The 21,473-nt window shown below is 38.8% G+C and overlaps 1 protein-coding gene across 3 annotated transcripts in view; it reads left to right on the top strand.

Annotated features, from left to right (window-relative positions):
• The window catches only part of CYP39A1 (cytochrome P450 family 39 subfamily A member 1), a 78,662-nt gene that overhangs the window by 10,727 nt on the left and 46,462 nt on the right, over positions 1-21,473 (top strand). For 2 of the 3 annotated variants that reach the window (XM_037054260.1, XM_037054252.1), the window contains exons 3-7: positions 1,860-2,034; positions 3,708-3,857; positions 4,782-4,875; positions 10,243-10,347; positions 14,982-15,072. In XM_037054260.1, the coding sequence (XP_036910155.1) occupies positions 1,860-2,034; positions 3,708-3,857; positions 4,782-4,875; positions 10,243-10,347; positions 14,982-15,072 (615 nt within the window). Of the gene's footprint in view, positions 1-1,859; positions 2,035-3,707; positions 3,858-4,781; positions 4,876-10,242; positions 10,365-14,981; positions 15,073-21,473 lie in introns of all 3 variants that reach the window. The other variant, XM_037054269.1, reaches the window with a different exon arrangement.

Genomic DNA, 21,473 nt, shown 5'->3' with positions numbered 1-21,473 from the left:
CAAAACATTATGGCTCAAGAACAACTCAAAGCCCCAGAGCCAATAATTCTAAGCGACCAAGAGATAGCCAACTTTTCAGATGCACAGTTCAAAACACTGGTGATCAGGATGCTCACAGAACTGGTTGATTTTAGTCACAAATTAGAGGAACATATGAAGGCTAAACTGACTGAAATGAAGGGAAATGCACAGGAAACCAATAGTGATGGAAGGGAAACTGGGACTAAAATCAATGGAGTGGACCAGAAGGAAGAAAGAAACAACCAAACAGAAAAGGAAGAAACAAGAATTCAAAAAAAAATGAGGAGAGGTTTAGGAACCTCCCGGACATCTTTAAACATTCCAACATCCAAGTTATAGGAGTACCAGAAGGGGAACGGGAAGAGTGACAAGTGGAAAACTTATCTGAACAAATAATAAAGGAGAACTTCCCCAGTCTAGGAAAGGAAATAGACTTCCGGGAAATCCAGGAAGCTCAGAGAGTCCCAAAGAAGTTGCACCCAAGAAGGAACACACCAAGGCACATCATAATTACCTTAGCCAAGATTAAAATGAAGGAGAGAATCCTAGAAGCAGCAAGAGATAAGGGGACAGTCACCTACAAAGGAGTTCCCAGAAGACTGTCAGCTGATTTCTCAAAAGAGACCTTATAGGCAAGAAGGGGCTGGAAAGAAGTATTCCAAGTCATGAAATCCAAAGACCTCCATCCAAGATTGCTCTATCCAGCAAAGCTTTCATTTAGAATGGAAGGGCAGATAAAGTGCTTCTCAGATAAGATCAAATTCATAGGAGTTCATCATCACCAAGCCCTTAGTATATGAAATGTTAAAGGGACTTATCTAAGAAAAAGAAGATAAAAAATATGAACAGTGAAAGGACAGCAAACTCACAGTTATTAACAACCACACCTGAAACAAAAGCAAACTAAGAGGACAGCCAGATCAGGAGTGGAACCGTAGAAATGGAGATCACATGGAGGGTTAGCAACAGGGGAGTGGGAGGAGGAGAAGGGGGGAGAAGGTACAGAAAATAAGTAGCATTAGATGGAAGGTAGAAAATAGATAGGGGAGAGGGCAATAATAGTATGGGAAATATAGAATCTAAAGAACTTGTGACACATGGACATAAACTAAATGAGGGGAATGGTGGGGGAGGGGTGTGCTGGGTGGAGAGGAATGAAGGGGGGAATAGGACAACTGTAATGACAATCAATAAAATATATTTTTAAAAAAACACTCAGTCATGTTCTCACTACCTCAACTCAACCAGAAGTGTGTATTATAGAAGAATCATGCTAATGTAAAGGGAATAGTGGTACCAAAGCAATTCATGGGGTTAGGAAAGGACTGCTGGGGGAAGAAATATTCAAGAAGATGCTTGACAGAATAGAAATTAGCAGAAGAAATGTAGGCTTTGGAAATATGGGGGTGGGGGTGAGGTTGGCTAAGTAGAGAATGTTCTGAGCAGATAGAACAGCTCATGAAAATGCTGGGATATATAAAAGGATGTGTGTTTTCAATATAGACTTGGAGGGGGAAGGGGCTAGAACCAGAAGAGAACCAGAAAGGTGGTAGAAAGCTGATGCAACATTTTAGCATGAAAATAAAGTCACTAGAACTGTGTTTTCCAGAGGCCCTTTTAATCACCTCCTAACAGATTATCCCTTAAAGTGAATTACCTTGCACACTTTTACTGTCTCACAATGTAAGTTGAATCTTTACCTGGTTTTATATGTAGGAGGTTACTTTATGTATTTGTTGAACTTGGGCTGTATTCAATACTGATCAAATAATAGTAGAGTTATATTGACTGTTTTAAGGAGTTGTTGCTTCTTTTAAAAATAGTTTTCTTGTTTATAGCATCAATTCCAAAGAATATCTTTTTAGCACTGCATGAAAAACTTTATGTCCTGATGAAAGGGAAAATGGGGACTTTCAATCTATGTCAACTCACTGAACAACTAACTGAAGAATTACATGAACAACTCAGGAACTTAGGCACTTGTGGTTCGAGGGACCTGAACATCTTAGTAAGGTAAGATGAATTGGTATTATTTCATCTTGTTCTTTGGAATAAAACAATTCGAAGTCCATACATCAGACTTAAGAAGTTATCTGGTGGATTAATGAAGTCCAGCTGACTAGGCAATTAAGAAATTATGTTAATACTCTAAATGGTAATTAATGGCCACATTTCAGTTTAGCATTCTGATTTTATGGAGAGCACATAAGTCAACACATTTTAATACATTTACAGTAATTTCTCATTAGTCATTCCATACAATTGTGTGTGCTCTATGGGTTTACCTCTTGGAATTGCCATGCATCCATCAGAATTTTGATTAAAAAAACACAGTCCAGTTTGTGATTATTGTAACAAGTGAACATTGAGAAGACAAGGGAGAGGATAGAGTCATCAAGTAGATGATGAGGGTCCAGGAGATGTTTGTGAGACATGAAAAGCTGACTGAGGCAAAGTCTGTGTGGGCCTCACTTAGACTGGAAGAGGGGAGGTGCTGAGAGACCAGGGAGTTAGGAAGGGGCAGTGGGTAGCCAGGCAGCACGCCAGCCACGTTCTGAAGCTTTCTGGCAAAGGTAAGGTCTGGGCATGGGAACCATGACAGAAATTCTCTACCTGCATACGGAGGTGTGAGGACTTGAGGCTGCCTCAGGTACTTCTCCATCTCAGTGGCATTCTGGGGTGCTGAATGCAGGATTGAACAGTTCACATTCGTAAAACAGAACATTTAATGTTTTGTTAGCAGTTTAGAAAGGGAAAAAGAAGCAACAAAGACAACCAACTAACTAAACTTTTGGCTTGCCCCGTATCTGCAACAAAACAGCAAATTCTCAGATATCTTTGCATTTTTGGAGAAAGTAAATAAAATTGAAATAAACAGTACTTAGTATCACCAAGCTAGCACATATTAGCAACCATTGATATTCTTTTACTTAGGTATGCCACAGTAATCACTTTATTCACTTATGGTACAACTTCATGATGTATACTATATTTCTTTTTTTTAACAAATAACTTTTTAGATGTTATTTATTTGTTTATAAAGAAGGAAAGGAAAGGAGAAAGAGAAGGAGAGAAATATTAGTGTGTGGTTGCCCCTCACATGTCCCCAACTGGGGCCCTGGCCTGCAACCCAGGCATGTGCCCTGACTGGGAATCGAACCAGTAACCCTTTGGTTCGCAGGCCTGTGCTCAGTCCACTAAGCCACACCATCCAGAGCTATACTTTTTTCCATATGCTATAGTTCCCATTTGTAGGATCCCGTGAGACATCAGGAAATTTGGTGAGTAATATTACCTTTGATCCTTTGGTTATTTTTTGCTGCTATCTAAGGGCATGGACTGTATCTTAGTTATTATTTGCTAAATAAATGCTTATTGAAATTGCATTGAACCGATTTACTTTTGTGCATCTCACATTTGTCAGGATCTGAGAATGCTTGCTTAGAAACCATTTTAAATCTTCAGATACATAAGAGTACAATTTCAGTTACCCCTAAATCATCTTGACAATTATAGGCAAATATTAAAATCTCTTAAAAGTGACTTTCTCTCCCCACCCAAGAAATCTGTCATGTACTATATCTATTCCTTATCTGTAGCTATTAAATAATTCTCTGTTTTGTATCCATATTTTTTTCTTCTCTTTTGGTCACTGGGTCTGATGTTTTATGTTTCTCTATTTATAGGCATCTCCTTTATCCAGTCAGTGTGAATATCCTCTTTAAAAAAGGTTTGTTTCCCACAAACAAGAGGAAAATCATGGAGTTCCACCAGCATTTTCAAGTTTATGATGAAGGCTTTGAGCATGGGTCCCAGATGCCAGAATGTCTTCTAAGGTAGAAGTTGTTTCCTATAATTAATTCATTGACCAGACGCCTCCCAGCAACTCATAGGTCTCTCATTTCTTTGTTCTAAGTAGATATAACAGCAGTTTAAGTGGAACAGAGAGAACTACATTCTATGACCAGTTTGTTTTTGAAGGAGTAACAGAAGACATACACATGCTTTCCTTTTTTTGCTTTAAAATTTTCAGGAGCAAAAATGAGAGAGAGAGAGAATATGAATATGAATATTAGAATGGAATGAAGAACTTATTTTGAGGCCTTTTATCTTACTTACAGAAGCTGTAAGTAAGATAAAGGCCTCAAAATAAATTCCTTTACTTACTTAGCTGTCAGTCATTGCTGCAGTGTTGGCCTTTGTTAAATTGTCAAGTGTGGCTAGCCTCCGAACCAGACATTGTTGCCCATTGTTGCCATTCTCTCTGAGGCAAAAGTAGGTGCGGCCAAGTGCATTTCTCTTGGTGGGCCCAGATAATTGTGGATAAAATGGCATGAATGCAAAGTAACTTGTGGTTTTTTTATTTCTTGGCAGTTGGTATGCAATGATTGTTGGTCAGAAAAGCTTAAAAACATTATAGCTAGTTCACTATGCCTGGCGTAATCCAGCGTTGGGTCCCTGGGCCAGTTTTAAGTGACAACAGCCGAGTAAAAGTAGGCCAAGCAGATTCTGGGTCCTGTTTTCTTCTTCAATGTCAGTCATACAGGAGCTCAAACATTTGTTTGTAAAAGACACTAAAATTGCCCCCTCTCAGTTTTTCTTGTGGAATAATAAGTCTGAGGGCAGCCCTCTCATGAAATTCTAGCTGAAGATGAAAAGTTTGGAGAAATAATTCTAATTCCATAGACATCCCCCACTTCATTGTGTGATTTGTTACTCCTGAAGTGAATTTATACACATATTGTTTTTTTCTCACCTAGAAACTGGTCAAAATCCAAAAGGTGGCTTCTAGCATTTTTTGAGAAAAACATTCCAGCTATAAAAACATACAAATCTGAAAAAGATAATTCCATGGTAAGTATACCTTTTTTCCCTAAAATACATAAGATGAGGACATTATCTAACTATGATTGCTAAATATACATTTTTGCTACCAATCAGGAGATTAGATACCATTTTTGTGCCAAGCATTGGTGTCAGGCATATTTACATACATTGTTTTATTTTTAGACTTGCAGTAGTGAGGTAGGTATTAATTCTGTTCTATAGAAAAAACACCTGAGTCTACAGTCCACAGAACAAAACAAAATTCCGAGATTCTTTATTTATTCACATATTATACAGTTGTCTATGTCAACAGTAACAGGTAGGAGTTACGTATGGCAAAGTAAGCAAGGAGAATAAAGCTGTACAAAATGGATTTTGTTCTTTTTTCAAAATTTATTTTAATTGTTGTTCTATTGCAGTTGTCCCCATTTTTCCCCCATTGCTCTCCCCTGCCCTACTCACCCCCCTCTCCCACATTCAGTCTTCCTCCCCCACCCCATTGTCCTTGTCCATGGGTCTTTTATACATCTTCCTGGACTTGACCCTTGCCCTTCTTCCCCTGTATCCCCTCCCTCCTTCCTTCTGATCATTGTCAGTTTTCTCTTTATTTCAGTGTCTCTGGGTCTATATTGCTTGCTTATTTGTTTTGTTGATTAGGTTCCACTTATAGGTGAGATCATATAGTATTTGTCATTCACCGCCTGACTTATTTCACTTAACATAATGCTCTCCAGTTCCACCCATGCTGTCTTGAAGGGTAGGAGCTCCTTTCTGCTGCATAGTATTCCATTGTGTAAATGTACCGGTTTTTTGTTCTTTTTAAATTTTTATTGTTTTTTTTTTTATCTTTAGAGGGATGGGAAGAGAAGGCGAGAGAGAGGGTTGCCTCCTATTAGAGATGTGGCCTGCAACCCAGGCATATGCCCTGACTGGGAATCCAACCAGCAACCCTTTGGTTCACAGGCTGGCACTCAGTCCACTGAGCCACAGCAGCCAGAGCCACAGTTTCTCGTTCTTGGTGCCACTGGTTGTTTCTCTCTTCAAATGCAGGGGGGTTGTATGGTATAATTTTAAAGCTAGTCACTAGGAATCAGTGTTTTAACTGTCCTAGATCTGTGGTTCTTTAAGTGTAGTCTCCAGGTGATAATTACGCCATCACCTGGAAACCATGCAGTCAGAAACTGGGGTGGCGCCTAGCCATGTGTGGTTCAGTAAGCTTTCTGGGTGGTTCCAATGCTTGCTAGTGAATGGTCCTCAGCCCTGGCTGCTCACTAGAATCTCTGAAAGCTGTTGAGAATGGCCTGATTCTTCAGACCCATCCTCAGGCACTGAGATTCATTTGCTCTGAATGCCTGGCCCCAAATCTTGTCCTCGGCTGTAGGACTTTGGATATGAAACCTAATCTCTTGTCCTTGGCTTGGTCACCTACCTCAGAGTCGTGGGGATTAAATGAGCTGTGTTTGTAAAGCACTTAGGACATAGTAAGGACTACCTGAAAATTTATCACTGTTGTTATCATTTAAAAAAACAACAACAACATCTCAGATCTTCTCGTATTTAAAGATCACATCAAAAAGGTTTTGTTTGTTTTTAGTCAGTAGAGCCAACGTTACCACAAACAGCTCTGCCTAATACTGGAGTGGAAGACAGCCTTAGGAAACAGAGGAATGCTTGAATGTTCAGGCATCTCCCTTCCGAATCAAGGGGATAGGAAGCTATACTGGAAGGGGCTGTGTTAGCAAACTATGTTTCACAAACAGACCCAGACAAACATTTTGTTTGCTTTGTTTTCCAGGGTTTAGGGGTAAGACCATGTGTGTGTAAAAGCTGCACTCAGATGCAGAATCTATAGACCCAGCAACAGGGGTTTGAATGCCTCAGCTAAAACTCCTGTTTTCTTACTCTGAAGAAACTGGACTTTTAAATCGTTGCTGCTCCAACACCTTCTATGAATCAAGACAAATTTTGAACTTTGCTGAGGTCGTTCAGTGTTTAAGACTTTGGGACAGAGTTCAGTGTCAACGTTCATGGGCAGTTTAACTTCATTTTTGTATGTTTTGCTTCTGTTTCCCTCCACAAGTTTTCTGTTTTGATACCCACATTAAAAAAATGTGGGCTAAGAAGAAATAAAAGATTCTGCTGTATTCTGCATAAGTAGATTTCAATGGCCTACTTAAGCCAAAGACTGAAAGAAGTTTTTGTTTTTTAATATTATACACCCATTCGTCACATCATGAATATCAAATGCGGTGATTTCTTCCATGTGAGTCTAGATACATATTAAAGAAGTATTTCCATTCACAGAATAGCGTATCAAAAGAATGAAATACACCTGTAGGATTTTTCAAGAGATATAAACTTTGTGTTATAACAGTTTCCATTGTAAGTATGATAAAAACCAACTTTAAATGAAATTTATACTTAAACTATTTTCAGTTCTGCTAATTTGTTATTATAAAATACAGTAACCATAAGGCACTGCTAATATTTATGGGTTTCTTACTCTGAGCAAGGCATAGTGTGACACATTTCACAAATTAATTACTCCTTCATTTTTCACAACAAGTTTTATACCCAGAAAACTGGGGATTATTAAAACCAGAAAGCTGGGGATTAGAGTGGTTAATCACTTTTAAACATTACGTGCCTTAGTAAGTAAGAGCAGCGGTCTCTCATTACGTATATATTTTTGGTAGTGATTTAGTAGTTATTTTCTGTGTTGCAGTGTCTGGAGCAGAACTGCTGAGTCATGGTACAATGCAGTTCTCTTAGCCCCTCATGCCCGAGAGTTGAGTCAAGAGTTGAGACTGTGCCTCCCTCGGCCAGTGGAGGGAGCCCAGTGCCAGGTTCACAAGGTCTGAATCCCAGCCCTGCTGTCTACCAGAGATATGTCCTTGGCACAGTTTCCTGGATTAATTGTACTTCAGTTTCCTCAAATATAAAATGGTGAAGATAATAGTATTTCCTTCTTGAAGAGGGGTGAGACTAGAATGGATTAAGTACTTGTAAAGTACCTAAAACGGTACTTACCTTAGCAGTCAGTGACCAGACCTTAGCCACCGTTAATTTCTATCACTTAAACCTGAGTTATTTAAGATTCTAAGTGCACAGGTAACTTAATAAAGATGTTATAGTGTCTGAATTTCTTCCTCATGGTAGGGATCAGGCATAGGCAAATCTGGGGAAACCTTTCAATGAAGAAAATACCTTTATGGTATTTGTGTGATGGCCCAGGAGTAACTAACTATAGTAGGTAAACTTCGATGAGGCCGTAATCTGACCTGGCACCATTCAAGTTATTAAAAGCCAGGTTTCTGCATGGTTTTAGAGAATTACAGTATTTATGATTCACTGGCTGGGCCGCTTTCTCTCCCATGGTGTGCAGCTCAAGGATCTGCATGGCGGATGGGGGCAGCGTTTTCTCCTGAATGCTTCAGAGATCTGTGTTTCTTTTCCTAAGAGTAGAGGTTTATTTATTTTTTTAAGTAACATTTGTCAAATGGTAACTTAAAAAAGTTACCATTAATTACCATTTCATTCTCACAACAATCTTATTTTATAGATGAGGAAACTGGGACAAAAGGAACTTAAAGTAACTTGTTCAAGGTTACCCAGTTCTTAAAAAACTAAGCCAAGTTCTAGTTCCACGTGTAAGAATCTTGGAAATCGCCATTTTATTCTAACAATGAGTACAAATCTGAACGGACTAAATAATCAACTACTCTTCTTGGGCCCATAGGAGAGGGAAGATATAGGGCAAACCCCTGCCCCTGCATTGGAGAGACCAACAGGCAAATACCCGATATTTTGTTGAGGATCTTTGCATCTATGTTTATGAGAGATATTGGTCTGTATTTTTTTTATAATGCCTTTGTCCAGTTTTGGTATTAGGGTAATGCCAGCCTCATAGAATGAGTTAGGAAGTACTCCCTCCATTTCTATCCTCTGAGGGAGATTGTAGAGAATTGGTATAGTTTCATTTTTAAATGTTTCGTAGAATTTACCAGTGAACCCATCTAGGCCTGGTGCTTTCAGTTTTGGAAAATTATTAATTAGGGATTCAATTTCTTTAATAGCAATGGGCCTAATTAGATCATCTGTTTCTTCTCGTGAGAGTTTTGGCAGATTGTGACTTTCAAGGAAGTGTCCATTTCATCTAGATTATCACGTTTGTGGGCAAGAAGTTGAAAGTATTCCTTTATTATCTTTTTAATTTTCATGGGTTCTATAATGATGTCCCCTCTTTCATTTCTGATATTAGTAATTTCTATTGTTTCTCTTTTTCCCCTCTCTCTGAGCCTAGCTGGAGGCTTGTTGATTTATTGATCTTTTTAAAGAACCAGCTTTTGATTTCATTGACTTTCTCTATTGATTTTCTGTTTTCAGTTTCATTGATTTCTGCTTGATTTTTTCTTTCTTCTGCCTACTTTGGGTTTAATTTATTTCTCTAAATGATTTTAGAACTTTCTTCTTTTCTATTATATCCATGGTATAATATCCATTTCTATTATGTTGTATCCATTCTATTATATCCATTTCTATTATTTCAATGCTATAAATTTCCTTCTAAGCAATTCATATAGAGTATTTTCACTGTCCTAAAAATCCTCTGTGCTCTGTCTATTCATTCTAGGCCATAAAACACACTCTAATAAATTTGAAAAAAATAGTCCTATAATACTTACTTTCAGAACAGAGTGTAACTAAACTAGAAATCAGTAACAGATAGAAAATACCAAAACATGTGGAGATTAAACAGTACACTTCTAAATTACTCATGGGTCAAAGAAGAAATTTTAGGAGAAATTAAAAGTATTTTCAAAGAAATGAAAATGAAAACACAACCTACCAAATTTTGGGACATAGCAAGAGCGTGCACATAGCAAATTCATTCATGAGTGTCAGAACTTGAAAGTAACCAAGGTACCTTTCAGCATGTGAATGGTCGTAATGACAGATGTATGTCATTACAGCTCTGTCCGAGCCCATAGAGTGTACACCACCAAGAGTGATGTAAGGCCTTCTTGGTGAAGAACGTAGTCCACTGCTGAGTGAGGCTGACGATGGGGAAGGCTGCGCGTGTGTGGGATAAGGGTGATAGGGGAAACTCTGCACCTTCCTCTCAATCTTATTGTGAACCCAAACACAAAGTCTAAAAAAAAAACTAAGGCAGATTTTGAAGCAATTATAGTGAGGGAGTTGAGCTCTGGAATCCCTACTCTTAATTAATGTAGACGGAGTAAGTATGAGTCCCTTAGCATGCTCAAACTGTAAACCTGGAAATAGCAGAAATGATATCTACTGGACTAAAGAAAAATGTATGATCTTTTTGTTTGTGAACATCGTTCTCTGTCACATAGCTGTGGTTTGACAATATTTATTTCTTTTAAACAGACACTAATGCAGGCTTTGCTGGATGTCATAGAGACAGAAACAAATGAACAAAGTCCAAATTATGGGCTTCTACTCCTTTGGGCTTCTTTGTCCAATGCTGTCCCTGTAAGTATATCAGTGAGGTAAGGGTTACATTTCTGTCTGTGCACTTTCAATTCCACCTCCCCTTTTCTTTTTTTTACTTCTTACGGGGAGAAAAGACTGTAATGGAGTTGTTTGTGAGATAGAAAAAGAAAACAATATCCAATGAAATCTGATAAGATCACAGAGGAGGCAAAGCAGAGATCTGCAGTGATCCTGTGTCTGAAATGTCACAGGCGAAGGGAGCGGTTTGCACGCTGGGGTCAGTCGTGACAACACTTGCTCACAGAGCACTTTCTCTGGCAGGCAGTGTGCCTGGTGTTGGTGCTGCAGAGATGAGTAAGGCTGGACCCCTACCTTTTATTAGGGGGGAGAGTAAGTCAATGCATAGTTTCAGAGAGAATTGGACTTGAGTCCAGATGTCCCAGTCACAGCTGTAGAATCTCACGAAGGTAATCGAAACTCTGAGCCTCCATTTCCTTATCGGTGAAAAGGGGAGAAGGAAACTCCTGGTAAGATCCTAGGTGGTGGGCACTTATTCACAGTGACTCTCATCTCCCTGCGAGGTTGTTGGGTACCTACCTGGTGCACAGGAGCTCTTTGTCTTCCCCTGTCGCTTCCCCTCTGTGCCCCATTCTGTTTGTAACCTGTCTGTAGCTGTCTGTCTGTAACCTGACATCTCCATCCTGTAAGCTTCCCCATGAATGCAGCTGGTGACACTGGAACTCACAGTACTTCTAAAGAGACTGGAGACTTTGTAACTTTTTTTAAAAACTGTCATGAACTAGATTAAAGCCTTGAGATTTGTCTGCCACTTCATGTTCAATGCGCACCAGTCTCCTGTGTCAGGAGGATTTCGCGTTGACCTGAGATACACTTACAGTATCCGAGAGACTAAAGGGTGGCCTTTTTCATAGATTTGTTTTCTACTTAACAGGAATGTTCAAGTCATCTCTAATGATAAACTTGAGCATTTTTTCCTTCTAACAAAGAGGAGTAAGATGTGTTAGTATTATTTATATCTCTTGTCTCTTATGCAGGTCAGGGTTGTTAAAAGCTTTCTAAATACTAATATTCAAGTTTCCTTTAACCTGATTTAAGACTTATGGGGTAAAGAGCAGAAATAGAAATTCCAGCCTCTCTGCCCAAGTGTATATCAACTACTAGAATATACAGAATAGTTTAATCAATCCTTTCCCCCTTTTTATGTCCCACTAATATTAATCTCTGATCTTTCCTTACATAATTTTCTTGAGAACTGATTGAGCAATGGCGAAATTAAAAAGCAAACCTCAGAACGACTCCCGAAGCAGCAATAGAACAGGCACTCCTGTCACAGGATTCATTTTCAAGGTCCCGTTAGAAAGGTCCCCCAGAAGAAAGGGACACAAAGCCCCATTGATCCGACGCAGGGGAAGTCAGTTCTTTGGAATTTGTTCCTGGCACTGCTCTGAAAGGATTTAAATCGTTAATTTCAGAAAGGAAGTGTCTGATGACTGGTCAAAGTTCCATCTTGCTGACTTGCTGGCACTTCCAAGAGGCAGCTGGTGGGTGAGCAGTGACACTGGAGAGGCTTTAGGTCAAGTCCATAGCCAAATCCCAGTGCTGGGTGACAGTGAGCCAATTGTTTAACCTCTCTGAGCCTCAGAGTCCTCATCTATGACATAGGGTTAACGATATCTACCTCAAAGGATAGTGGGAAGGATTATACTGGGAACAGATGGAAAGTGGCTAACAGTCCATGGCACAAAATAGGTGCTCAGTAAAGGTTAGCTTTCTTCTCTTATAAAATCAAAGCCATCATTTCAGTCAGTCATTGTTTCCCATGGACCACTTGTAATCAACTGCCCCGGCTTCCAGAACTTGACCACTACAGGGTAGGAGCGGTCACCGCTGACCCGGTTTCTGTGACCTCCCATCACTGCCCAGGATGCTGCTGAAAGTGTAGGTGGTGGGGCTGACATTTCTTGGTACCCACATCATACTTGTAGCTTTCTTCCTCTGTGCTCTGCCTCAAGGCCCACGGCACTCAGAGTTCAAGCTTCAGAGAGGCTTGGTGCAGGCCTCGGGGAGGCTCCGTTACCACCTCGGTGAACTTGGGTGGACTGGCCCCAGAGAGTGGCCATGATTTGTAAAATTGTTTCTATGTTAACACCACTTCCAAGTTCCAAGAAATTTCTGATTGCCAAATGAACTTTTTAAGAACATTTTTGCATCTAATCTCAAAACTGACCATTTTCCCTCTTTTATCTGCTTCCCCGAAGCTTTTCCTAAACACCTTCACTGGGGGCCTTCATGTCCCGCCGTCCCCACTGTCCCCACCCTCAGCTCCCATGGCATTTGTCGTCTGTGCCACCCAGTTCCTCTCTACTTGGCTCTTTTTTTATCTCATGCCCTCAACTGGATGCGGAAGTTCTTTGGGCAGGAATTATGTCTTGCACAGACTTGAGTTATATATTAGAGAGTCAAAGACTCTCTAATACGTTATAGAGACTCCATCAGTGTTTGTTAAATCTTTTCTCTGAATGAATAAGTAATGCTGAGGAACACACTCAATGCACCCTTCTACGACACAGCAAGGCAGAGCTTTTCTCTCTGTCTCCTCTCACCTTGGTTCTTGCCTCTCTCAAACAATGGAAGGGCATGGTACCTACCAGCTGCTTCTGAAGTTCAGTGAGCCATGTGGCCCTTCCCCTTTTTACCAGCCTTCACCACAGACTTAACCAGCTGGGCCAATGTTAATTGGTATTTATGGGAGCACTTTCTAAGTCCTTTCCCACATATGGGTTCACAAAGATGTCAAGGTCACTTCTTGTTTGTTGATTCAGTATTGCTTATAAACATCTTACTTTTTACTCTCTTTTACATGCCTTTTCTTTTTAAAAAATGTAATTTTTTTTCTAAAGTAGAAAGTAAAGATTTTAGAAGCAAAATCTGTTTTTAAAAAGCATTAAAATGATAACTAGCACCATTGTGCAGCTAATTATAGTTTAGTCAGATTCCTTGTGTTTGTTATAAAAATAAGTATTACCCAGCCCTGGGTAATCCTGTAGTATACACCAGCCCTGGCTGGTGTAGCTCAGTAGATTGAGCGCGGGCCTGAGAACCACACAATCTCGGTTCGATTCCTGGTCAGGGCACGTGCCTGGGTTGTAGGCCAGTTCCCAGAAGGGGACTCATGAGAGGCAACCAGACATTGATATTTCTCTCCTTCTCTCCTTCCCTTCCCCTCTAAAGATAAATAAATAAAGTCTTAAAAAAAAGTATTACCCAAATTTAGTGAATCTCTAAAACTAATTAAGCACATAAAACTTTAGACCCCTCTTTTGCATAACTGAAAATCTATGTACGATCACTAAGATTTTCCCCGCAACGTGATCTCTGACTCTTTAAATGAGGGAAATTGCATGTGGAGTCGTTAATGATTAATTACAGTAATTCAGTACTTCCATTTATAGAAAATAGTAGAAAGGGACTGAATTGGGGAGCTCTCTGAGCATCTTACTTATACTGTAAAAATATACGAGATGATCTCTAGGGTAATGCTTTCAATTAAATGGAAAATTTAATTGAAATGGAAAATGCTGCAGAAAGCGGGTCTCTGACTGTAGTGGCTTGGGTTTATCAAAATTATCCCCTCACCGTCTGCTCATGTCAGAGAGGGAGACACTAAAGCAGTACTGAGCTTGGCTGTGCTGAAGCAATCCCTTCACACAATTGCTTTTCCTCTTTTGACCACAGAGGGGAGTATTGGTACCAAAAGTTACTTCGCAGAAGGGACAAGACTTAAACAAGGAAGTGTGGTCTGTGTCATATTAGGGATAGTTTTCCCAGATGAAATTTCTTTCACAATACATGTTCACTCACCAAGGAAAGAAAAGAAAGCAAAATTCAAGCTTCTTTTAATGATTTTATATAGGTTTCCTTTATTGTGAAATCTAAAAAGAGAAGTAAAAACATTTACCTGAGTTAAAGGAAAGCTAATTTATTTATTTATTTTATAATACTACAATAAGGAAAGATCAGAAGTACTTTACTTCGGTGTAGAGGGAGAACGTGCAAGCACACTGAGTTCAGTAACACCCTGTGGACTCTGAACACCTTATTATGTTCAACAGGGCATGAAAAAAACCTGTTTTTGTTATTGAGTACTCTCATAATTTGGTTTATGAGATTTTAGGTGTAGTTTCTACAACTTATCTAAAATTGCCGTGTTTCATTTGCAGAATATATAATTTAAAAATTCATTTGCATTTCAAGGAAATTAAATCTTGAAAACTATTTTTGTTTTAGATTTGGATTAACATTCTTAAGTGGCATAATTCTTGTTTCTAAATATTTACTGTATGCCTATGTGATATTTTATATTGTATATTAGTAAAAAAATATCACTTTTTGAATTTTTAGTGAAGGTATATTAATCTAAATAATATAGTGAAACTATAGTGAGAATAAAATTATAAATCAAACCTCATAGAGCTAAATAATATCTTTTATTCATAGAATCTAGCTGTTTTCAAAGATGCTCTTTACTAATGTGCTTTTGAGTTTAATTTAAACATTCTCATTGTTTCTTTTGAATGCTTGAGCCTGATACTGAGTGCACTTTTGCTGACTTTGAAATAAAGTTGTATCTTTTGATATGTTTTTTTTTAAAGATTGTGTTTTGGACACTTGGATTTGTCCTCTCTCAACCCAGTATCCACAAGACCATTATGGAAGGCATATCATCTGTGTTTGGCATACCAGGTACTAAAACTGAATTAAACTACATAATTGAAGAGACATCTAATAATGTGTGCTTGGTACATGTCATAGGCAAATTCAAATACCCATAATTCTGTAGAAATTCAATATAGTCCAAAGTTGAACATACCGAATAATTTGTTGTTTTAGGATGTACATGGATCAGGTAAAGTCCTAGAATTTAATTTCTGTCAAGGGTTTTAGAGGTCATCTCGCCTAACTCCCTTATTTTCCAAATGATGACAAATGCTGGGGAGTTGGTGACTTGCCTAACTTCCCTACATAAACATAAATATTTAATGTACAGGGCTTTTTCTGCTAATCTCTTGGCCCCTTACCTCAACTGAGCTATAAGTCCATAGTTTTGGAATTCAGGGTACCATTGTTAGAGATTTTGGGGGATGAAACCACACATAGGATTGCTGCCTTTCCCTTCCTGGTTCAGATTTTCAGCTCCTTCCTTGTCATTTGTTTTAAAAAGCAGAAGTAACCTTGAAGGAGGAAGGGTACACTGTTTGCCTATTCAGCATGATTTGACATGTTTTGGGGGTAGATTTTTTAAAAAACCTTAATTAATATGTCAATTATGTATTTTTATTTTGGGGGGAGTGAATAAAACAATATAATAGTAGGGCAAAAAGTATGATGACAGTGAACATTTATCTTTCCCCGCTTCATGATCGCTGGAAACATTTTATTTGGAATTTTTTATTTATTTTCAACTGCTTCTTGCTTAGTTAAACCAAAAGCAAATTGGCTAGACCAACATGAGTATCTGAGCCACAGTGTTCTGAGCCCGGAGTGTAAATGAGCAGATGCGTGGTCTCACCTCATGGAAATGGTGAGCATTAGAGTCGCTGAGTGCCAACGATGCTAATGAGTTAGATGTGGGGCACTGAGGTGCACCTGCGAGAAGCCTGCCTTTGTGGAGCTTACCTCTGGGAATGTGCTTGCCTGCGTGCCTACAAGTGACAAGAGTGAGCGCGTCCTTACTTGACACAAAGTCTCCCTTACCTCCCTTTCTAGAGCCTTCTGCCTGAGGGCTCCAGAAATTCTTGCTCTTTGGAAAATAAAAAAGGCACAGATGGGAGCTGTGGGAATAATGTGGGAAATCTATCTGACTCCAAGGCCACAAGTATTATTTTAATCTAAATTTCTACAATGTTTGAATCTTCAGCTTTTGAACACAGTTTTAGTAGAGAAAGAGAAAATGTTTTCTTTTTCTCCATGTTCTGGTTTATTTTTAAAACCTATTGTTCTCCTTTGGCAGAAAATTGCTCCTTCAAATTGTAGTACCAGTGTAATAACTATGTTTATATCAGTGCTTTCAGTATATAAGACTTGTAGAATTGAAAAAAGTTTATAAAAAGTATGTCAACCTTTTCTTGCTGCGCTTCTACAGAAGCAATTCAGGTCAATGCAGGTAGTAGCTCAGGAATTTAGATGTTGTGAGAGGACACCACAGATCTCTGAAGGGCAACGTGATGAAGATATCTATGTGTCCATCTGTACAAGGATCTTGTCAAAGAGGAGCATTAGAGTGCATGGAACAAAAATCTGAGCCAGTATGGCCATTTTCCCATTTTTATGCTCTTTCCTTTTTTGTTTTTTAAATATTTTATTTGTTTATTTTTAGAGAGAGGAGAAGGGAGGGAGAAAGAGAGGGAGAGAAGTATCAATGTGTGGTTGCCTCTTATGCGCCCCCTACTGGTGACTTGGCCTGCGACCCAGGCATGTGTCCTGACTGGGAATAGAACTGGCAACCCTTTGGTTTGCAGGCCCGTGCTCAATCCACTGAGCTACCCCACCCAAGGCTTTATGCTCTTTTCTTTCACAAGATTACAATTCCTTCTTAGAGATATCTCTGTGAATTTTCAATTCTGTATCTCTCTGGCTTCAAAACTCACTCCTAGAGCCCATCACAGACACTTTGCCCAACTTACTTATAAAACAAATGAAGGGGAAAGTCTACTACTGAACACTTGGTTCTTTGTGTCTGGTTTCTTTCACTTAGCATAATATTTTATATTGTGATTTTAATAAATTGATTTTCATATGTTGAACCATCCATATATTTCTGGGATACATCCTGCTTAGTCATGGCGAATAATCCATAAAGCATAATTTTTTATATATGCATATTGCTGGATCCAGTTTGCTAGCATTTTGTTGAGGAATTGTACATGACATTAATAAAGGATATTGGTCTAGCTCTGGCCCGGAGGCTCAGTTGGTTTGGCAACTTTCTGCAAAGGGAGAGGTCACCAGTTCGATTCCCAGTTAAAGCACATGCCTGGGTTGCCAGTTTGGTGCCCAGTTGGGGCACGTACAAGAGGCAACAGATTGATGTTTCTCTCTCATATTGATGTTCCTCTCCTCTTTCTTCCTCCCTTTTACTGTGTCTAAAAACAAGTAAATAAAATCTTTTTTTAAAAGTAAGGGTTATTACTCTATAGTTTTCTTGTGATGTCTTGGTCTGGTATTGGTATTAGGATAATTCCGGCTTTACAGAATGATTTCAGAAATGTTCCCTACTTTTCTATTTTTTGGTAGAGTTTTGAAGGGTTGATGTTAATTTTTCATTAACCATATGGTAGAATTCACCAGTGAAGTAATTTTGTCTAGAGATTTTCTTGTGAGAGGTTTTCTTTTTTATTGTTGTTGTGTAAATTTGATTTCTCCACTTATTACAGGACTATTCAGATCATCTATTTCTTCTTGTGTCAGTTTTGTACCTTTGTAGGAATTTGCCTATTGCGTGTAGGTTATTTAACTTGTTGGCATACAATTATTCATTGTATTCCCCATAATCCTTTTTTATTTATGTTAAGCCACAAGGAGAACGTCTCCCATTTTCATTTTCGTAATTTGGGCCCTTTTTCTTTTTCCCTTCGTCAGTGTACCCAGAGAGTTGCTAATATTGTTTACACAGAACTTAGTTTTGGTTTTGTTGAGTTTGTTTGATTTTAGTTTTTCTACTGATATTCTAGTTTCTCTTTAATTTATTACTGCTCTAATCCTTATTATTTATAATTTCTATCTCTGTATTGATATTCTCTACTTAGTTCTTTGATGTGATTTCTTTAGGTCTTTGAATATATTTAATATATCCAAAGTCTTTTTTTAGTAAGCCCGACATTTGGGTTTTTCAGGGATAGTTTCTGTTGACTGCTTTCCCCCCCTCAGTGAATGGTCTATACTTTCTTGTTTCATGTCTTATTTCACACTATTTCATGTCTTGTAATTTTTTGCTAAAACTACATATTTTTAATATAATGTGGCACGTGTGGAAATTAGATTCTCAGGATTTATTGTTTTTGCTGCTTATTGTTGTTGTTCAGTGAGTTTTTAAAACGAATTCTATAACATTTGCATTTTTTACCATATGGGGCCACTTATGTCTCTGCTTTGTTAGTTTCGAGAAACAGTTGGACAGAGATTCCTGTGCACTGGGAACCAACAAGTCTCCCCTTCCTTGCCAGTGGATCCTGTGTGCGTGTTGCGGCACGCCTTCAACGCTGCACCAGGCAGGTGACAGCTCTGCCTTAGCTTTCACTTCCTGCTGGCACATAACCTCAAAGCCTTTGGTGAGACACTGGGACATTCTCAGATTTTTTCTGAGCCTGAGTAAAGCCCTGGGCATTTGTTCAGTACTGCCCTAGTCTTCAATATTTTTAGGAATGCAATAGGCCTCTTCAAAGCCCATAGGGCATCTCATTTTCTAGCTTTTTAATGATTTTGTTTTACTTGGTTTTGCCCCAACTGTCACCTATTGCCTCAGGTAGCTGCCAAGTTAAACAGTTAATCTTTCAAGTTTTCAACCAACTCCCCCAAGGAAAAGATTATCCCACTGGGAGATCCAGATCAGGTCAGATCAAGACAGTCTTGCAAGTGGGATTTTCCAAGGAACTTTCAGGCAGCTCAGACAATGAGAATTTTCTAGGAATGAGGCTATGGAAGAGTTCCAACTATTGTATCCCCTCTGGCGGCTGTTGGGCTGCTGATGGCAATATGACTGCAGGCTGTTGGTATTCAGGGTCATGTGGAGCGGTGGAGAGTGGGTGGCACAGGCAAATAAAAATGTCATTAAGCTTGCTGTGTTTACCAGGAATCAGCCGTTTTTCTTGGATAAACACTCCCTGGATTGCTGCAAGCCTCTGCTTAATTTCCAGAATTCTGAAAAGGTTGAGTCTGACCATTTTTCCCAGATGTCTCCTTGATTTTAAAGAGGGAGTTTTTGGAGTGCTTATGCTGCCTTTTTCGCTGACATCACCCTGAACCTTACATTTTAGAATTTCTTTTAGAAAACCTTCCAGATTCATGTGGATTGACCCTTCATTCATCTGTTCACTTCCTTGGCCTTCAAATATCTTTTGAGTGCCCTCTATGTCAAGGCACTGTGTGAAATACCAGGTCTAGGACAGTGGTGAGGTGTGGTGCATACTGCTCTCAAGGAAGCTCATGAAGTTCTTTTTGCAACACTGAAAGCAGGCTGGGCAGTATCCAGAGGTTGTTAGGAGAGAAAATGATGTTTACATTGTTTCTTTGGAGATGGGCACCTGCTGGTGAATTCTGTCGTTTTTCTATGCCTGGACCTTTCCTTGTTCTTGTTCATCATTTGGTCAACTTGAATGCCATTTTCTCAGATGGGACATTTAGAGTTACCCTATCCACAACCCTTTCCCTAACTCTGCCCTTGGTGATTCTCTGGCTCATTTCACTCCTTATTTCACAAATCATATTTATTTATTGGTGTATTTATTTATTTATTTATCCTCTGCCTCCTTCACCAGAACATAATCTCTCCAATACCAGGAACAATGTCTGTCTTGGTCTCCATAGTATCTCCCTCTGCCTAGACCACCAAAATTACTCAACAAATATCTTGTGAGTGAATTTAATGAACAAATGTAAGACTAATATCTTAAGAGATGAGTGTCTTGGTCTAGCCTTCATTTGCAGCTCTGTCACCCATCCCATAAAAGAGTTTATAGGAAATAAATATTTTAGTAAAAAAGTGTTTGACAATTTTCTGCAATTAATATTTGAGTTAGCAGAACCCTAGTCTCAGCCAATATCTGATCACTAATTTGAGATGCTGAGTAGTTTCAAGCCCAAGAATCCCTGTGAATGGTAATGGACACTAACATTTCCCTATGGTTTTGAATTCTGTAAAGCACTTTTTTTGTCTAACATTTTACTTTATTCCTTGATCTTAGGTGCAGTCTACATCATCATATAGAGAATCTGATAAAGAATTTTTTGCTCTTTACAGAGTTTGGAATACTCTGAATTTAAATTTTAATTTGTAAATCACAACATATTTTTAAAAAGACTTTGTTTGTTTTTAGAGAGAGGGGAAGGGAAGGAGAAAGAAAAGGAGAGAAACATCAATGTGTGGTTGCCTCTCACACGCCCCCAACTGGGGATCTGGCACGCAACCCAGGCATGTGCCCTGACTGGGAATTGGACCAGTGACCCTTTGGTTTGCAGACTGGCACTCAATCCATGGAGCTACACCAGCAAGGGCAAATTTGTAAATTATAACATTATTTCAATAGCCTGTTGTAGCCTCAAAAAACACAGTGCAAGAACTGAGATCAGATTTCCTAGGTTTAAATAGAGACTGAGACACCTACTAATGGTGTATCCTTGTTTAAGTTACCAAATTCTTTTTAAAAAAATAATTTTCTTAAATGGGGATGGTATCAATCTACAATATTTTTAAAATATTTTATTTATTTATTTTTAGAGAGAGGGGAAGGGAGGGAGAAAGAGAGGGAGAGAAATATCAGTGTGCAGTTGCCTCTCATGTGCCCCCTGCTGGGGACCCGGCCTGCAACCCAGGCATGTACCCTGACTGAGAATTGAACCAGTGACCCTTTGGTTTACAGGCTGGTGTTCAATCCGCTGAGCCATACCAGCCAGGGTAAGTTGCTAAATTCTTGAAGCCTATTTTCTCTTTGGGATAATGGCAAAATAAGAATGCCTACCTCATAGAATTATTAGAAGATAGAGCAAATATGTTGCAGATAGCACAGTGCTTGTTTTATAAATCTTAACTATGACCGAACTGATATAACCATATCAGTTATATGAAAATTTGTAACCTTCTCGTATCATGAAATTAGTAACTGTTACGACTTCAGATTTTCTCCTTCTAAATATTCATCATTGTTTTTTGAAATAATACGTTTTTTAATGTTTACAGCAATAAGAAAATTACTTGTATATAAATTAACTATCTTGAAAAGAGACTGAAGTACAGCAGAAATATAGCATGAGACTACTTATGTCTAATAGTATCCTAGGGGATAGAAACAATAGCAATGAGAATAGCTAATACTCACATAGCCCTTGCTGAGAACCAGGCCCTATCCTAAGTGTTTTTCTTCCTGACTCCA

The sequence above is a fragment of the Sturnira hondurensis genome, unplaced genomic scaffold (genome assembly GCF_014824575.4).
Source record: "Sturnira hondurensis isolate 20B ecotype Veracruz unplaced genomic scaffold, ASM1482457v3 Scaffold0000880, whole genome shotgun sequence".
In the NCBI taxonomy this organism is placed as follows: Eukaryota; Metazoa; Chordata; class Mammalia; order Chiroptera; family Phyllostomidae; genus Sturnira; species Sturnira hondurensis.
Note: the sequence above shows the minus strand (reverse complement) of the source record. Positions and strands in the feature narration are given on the sequence as shown.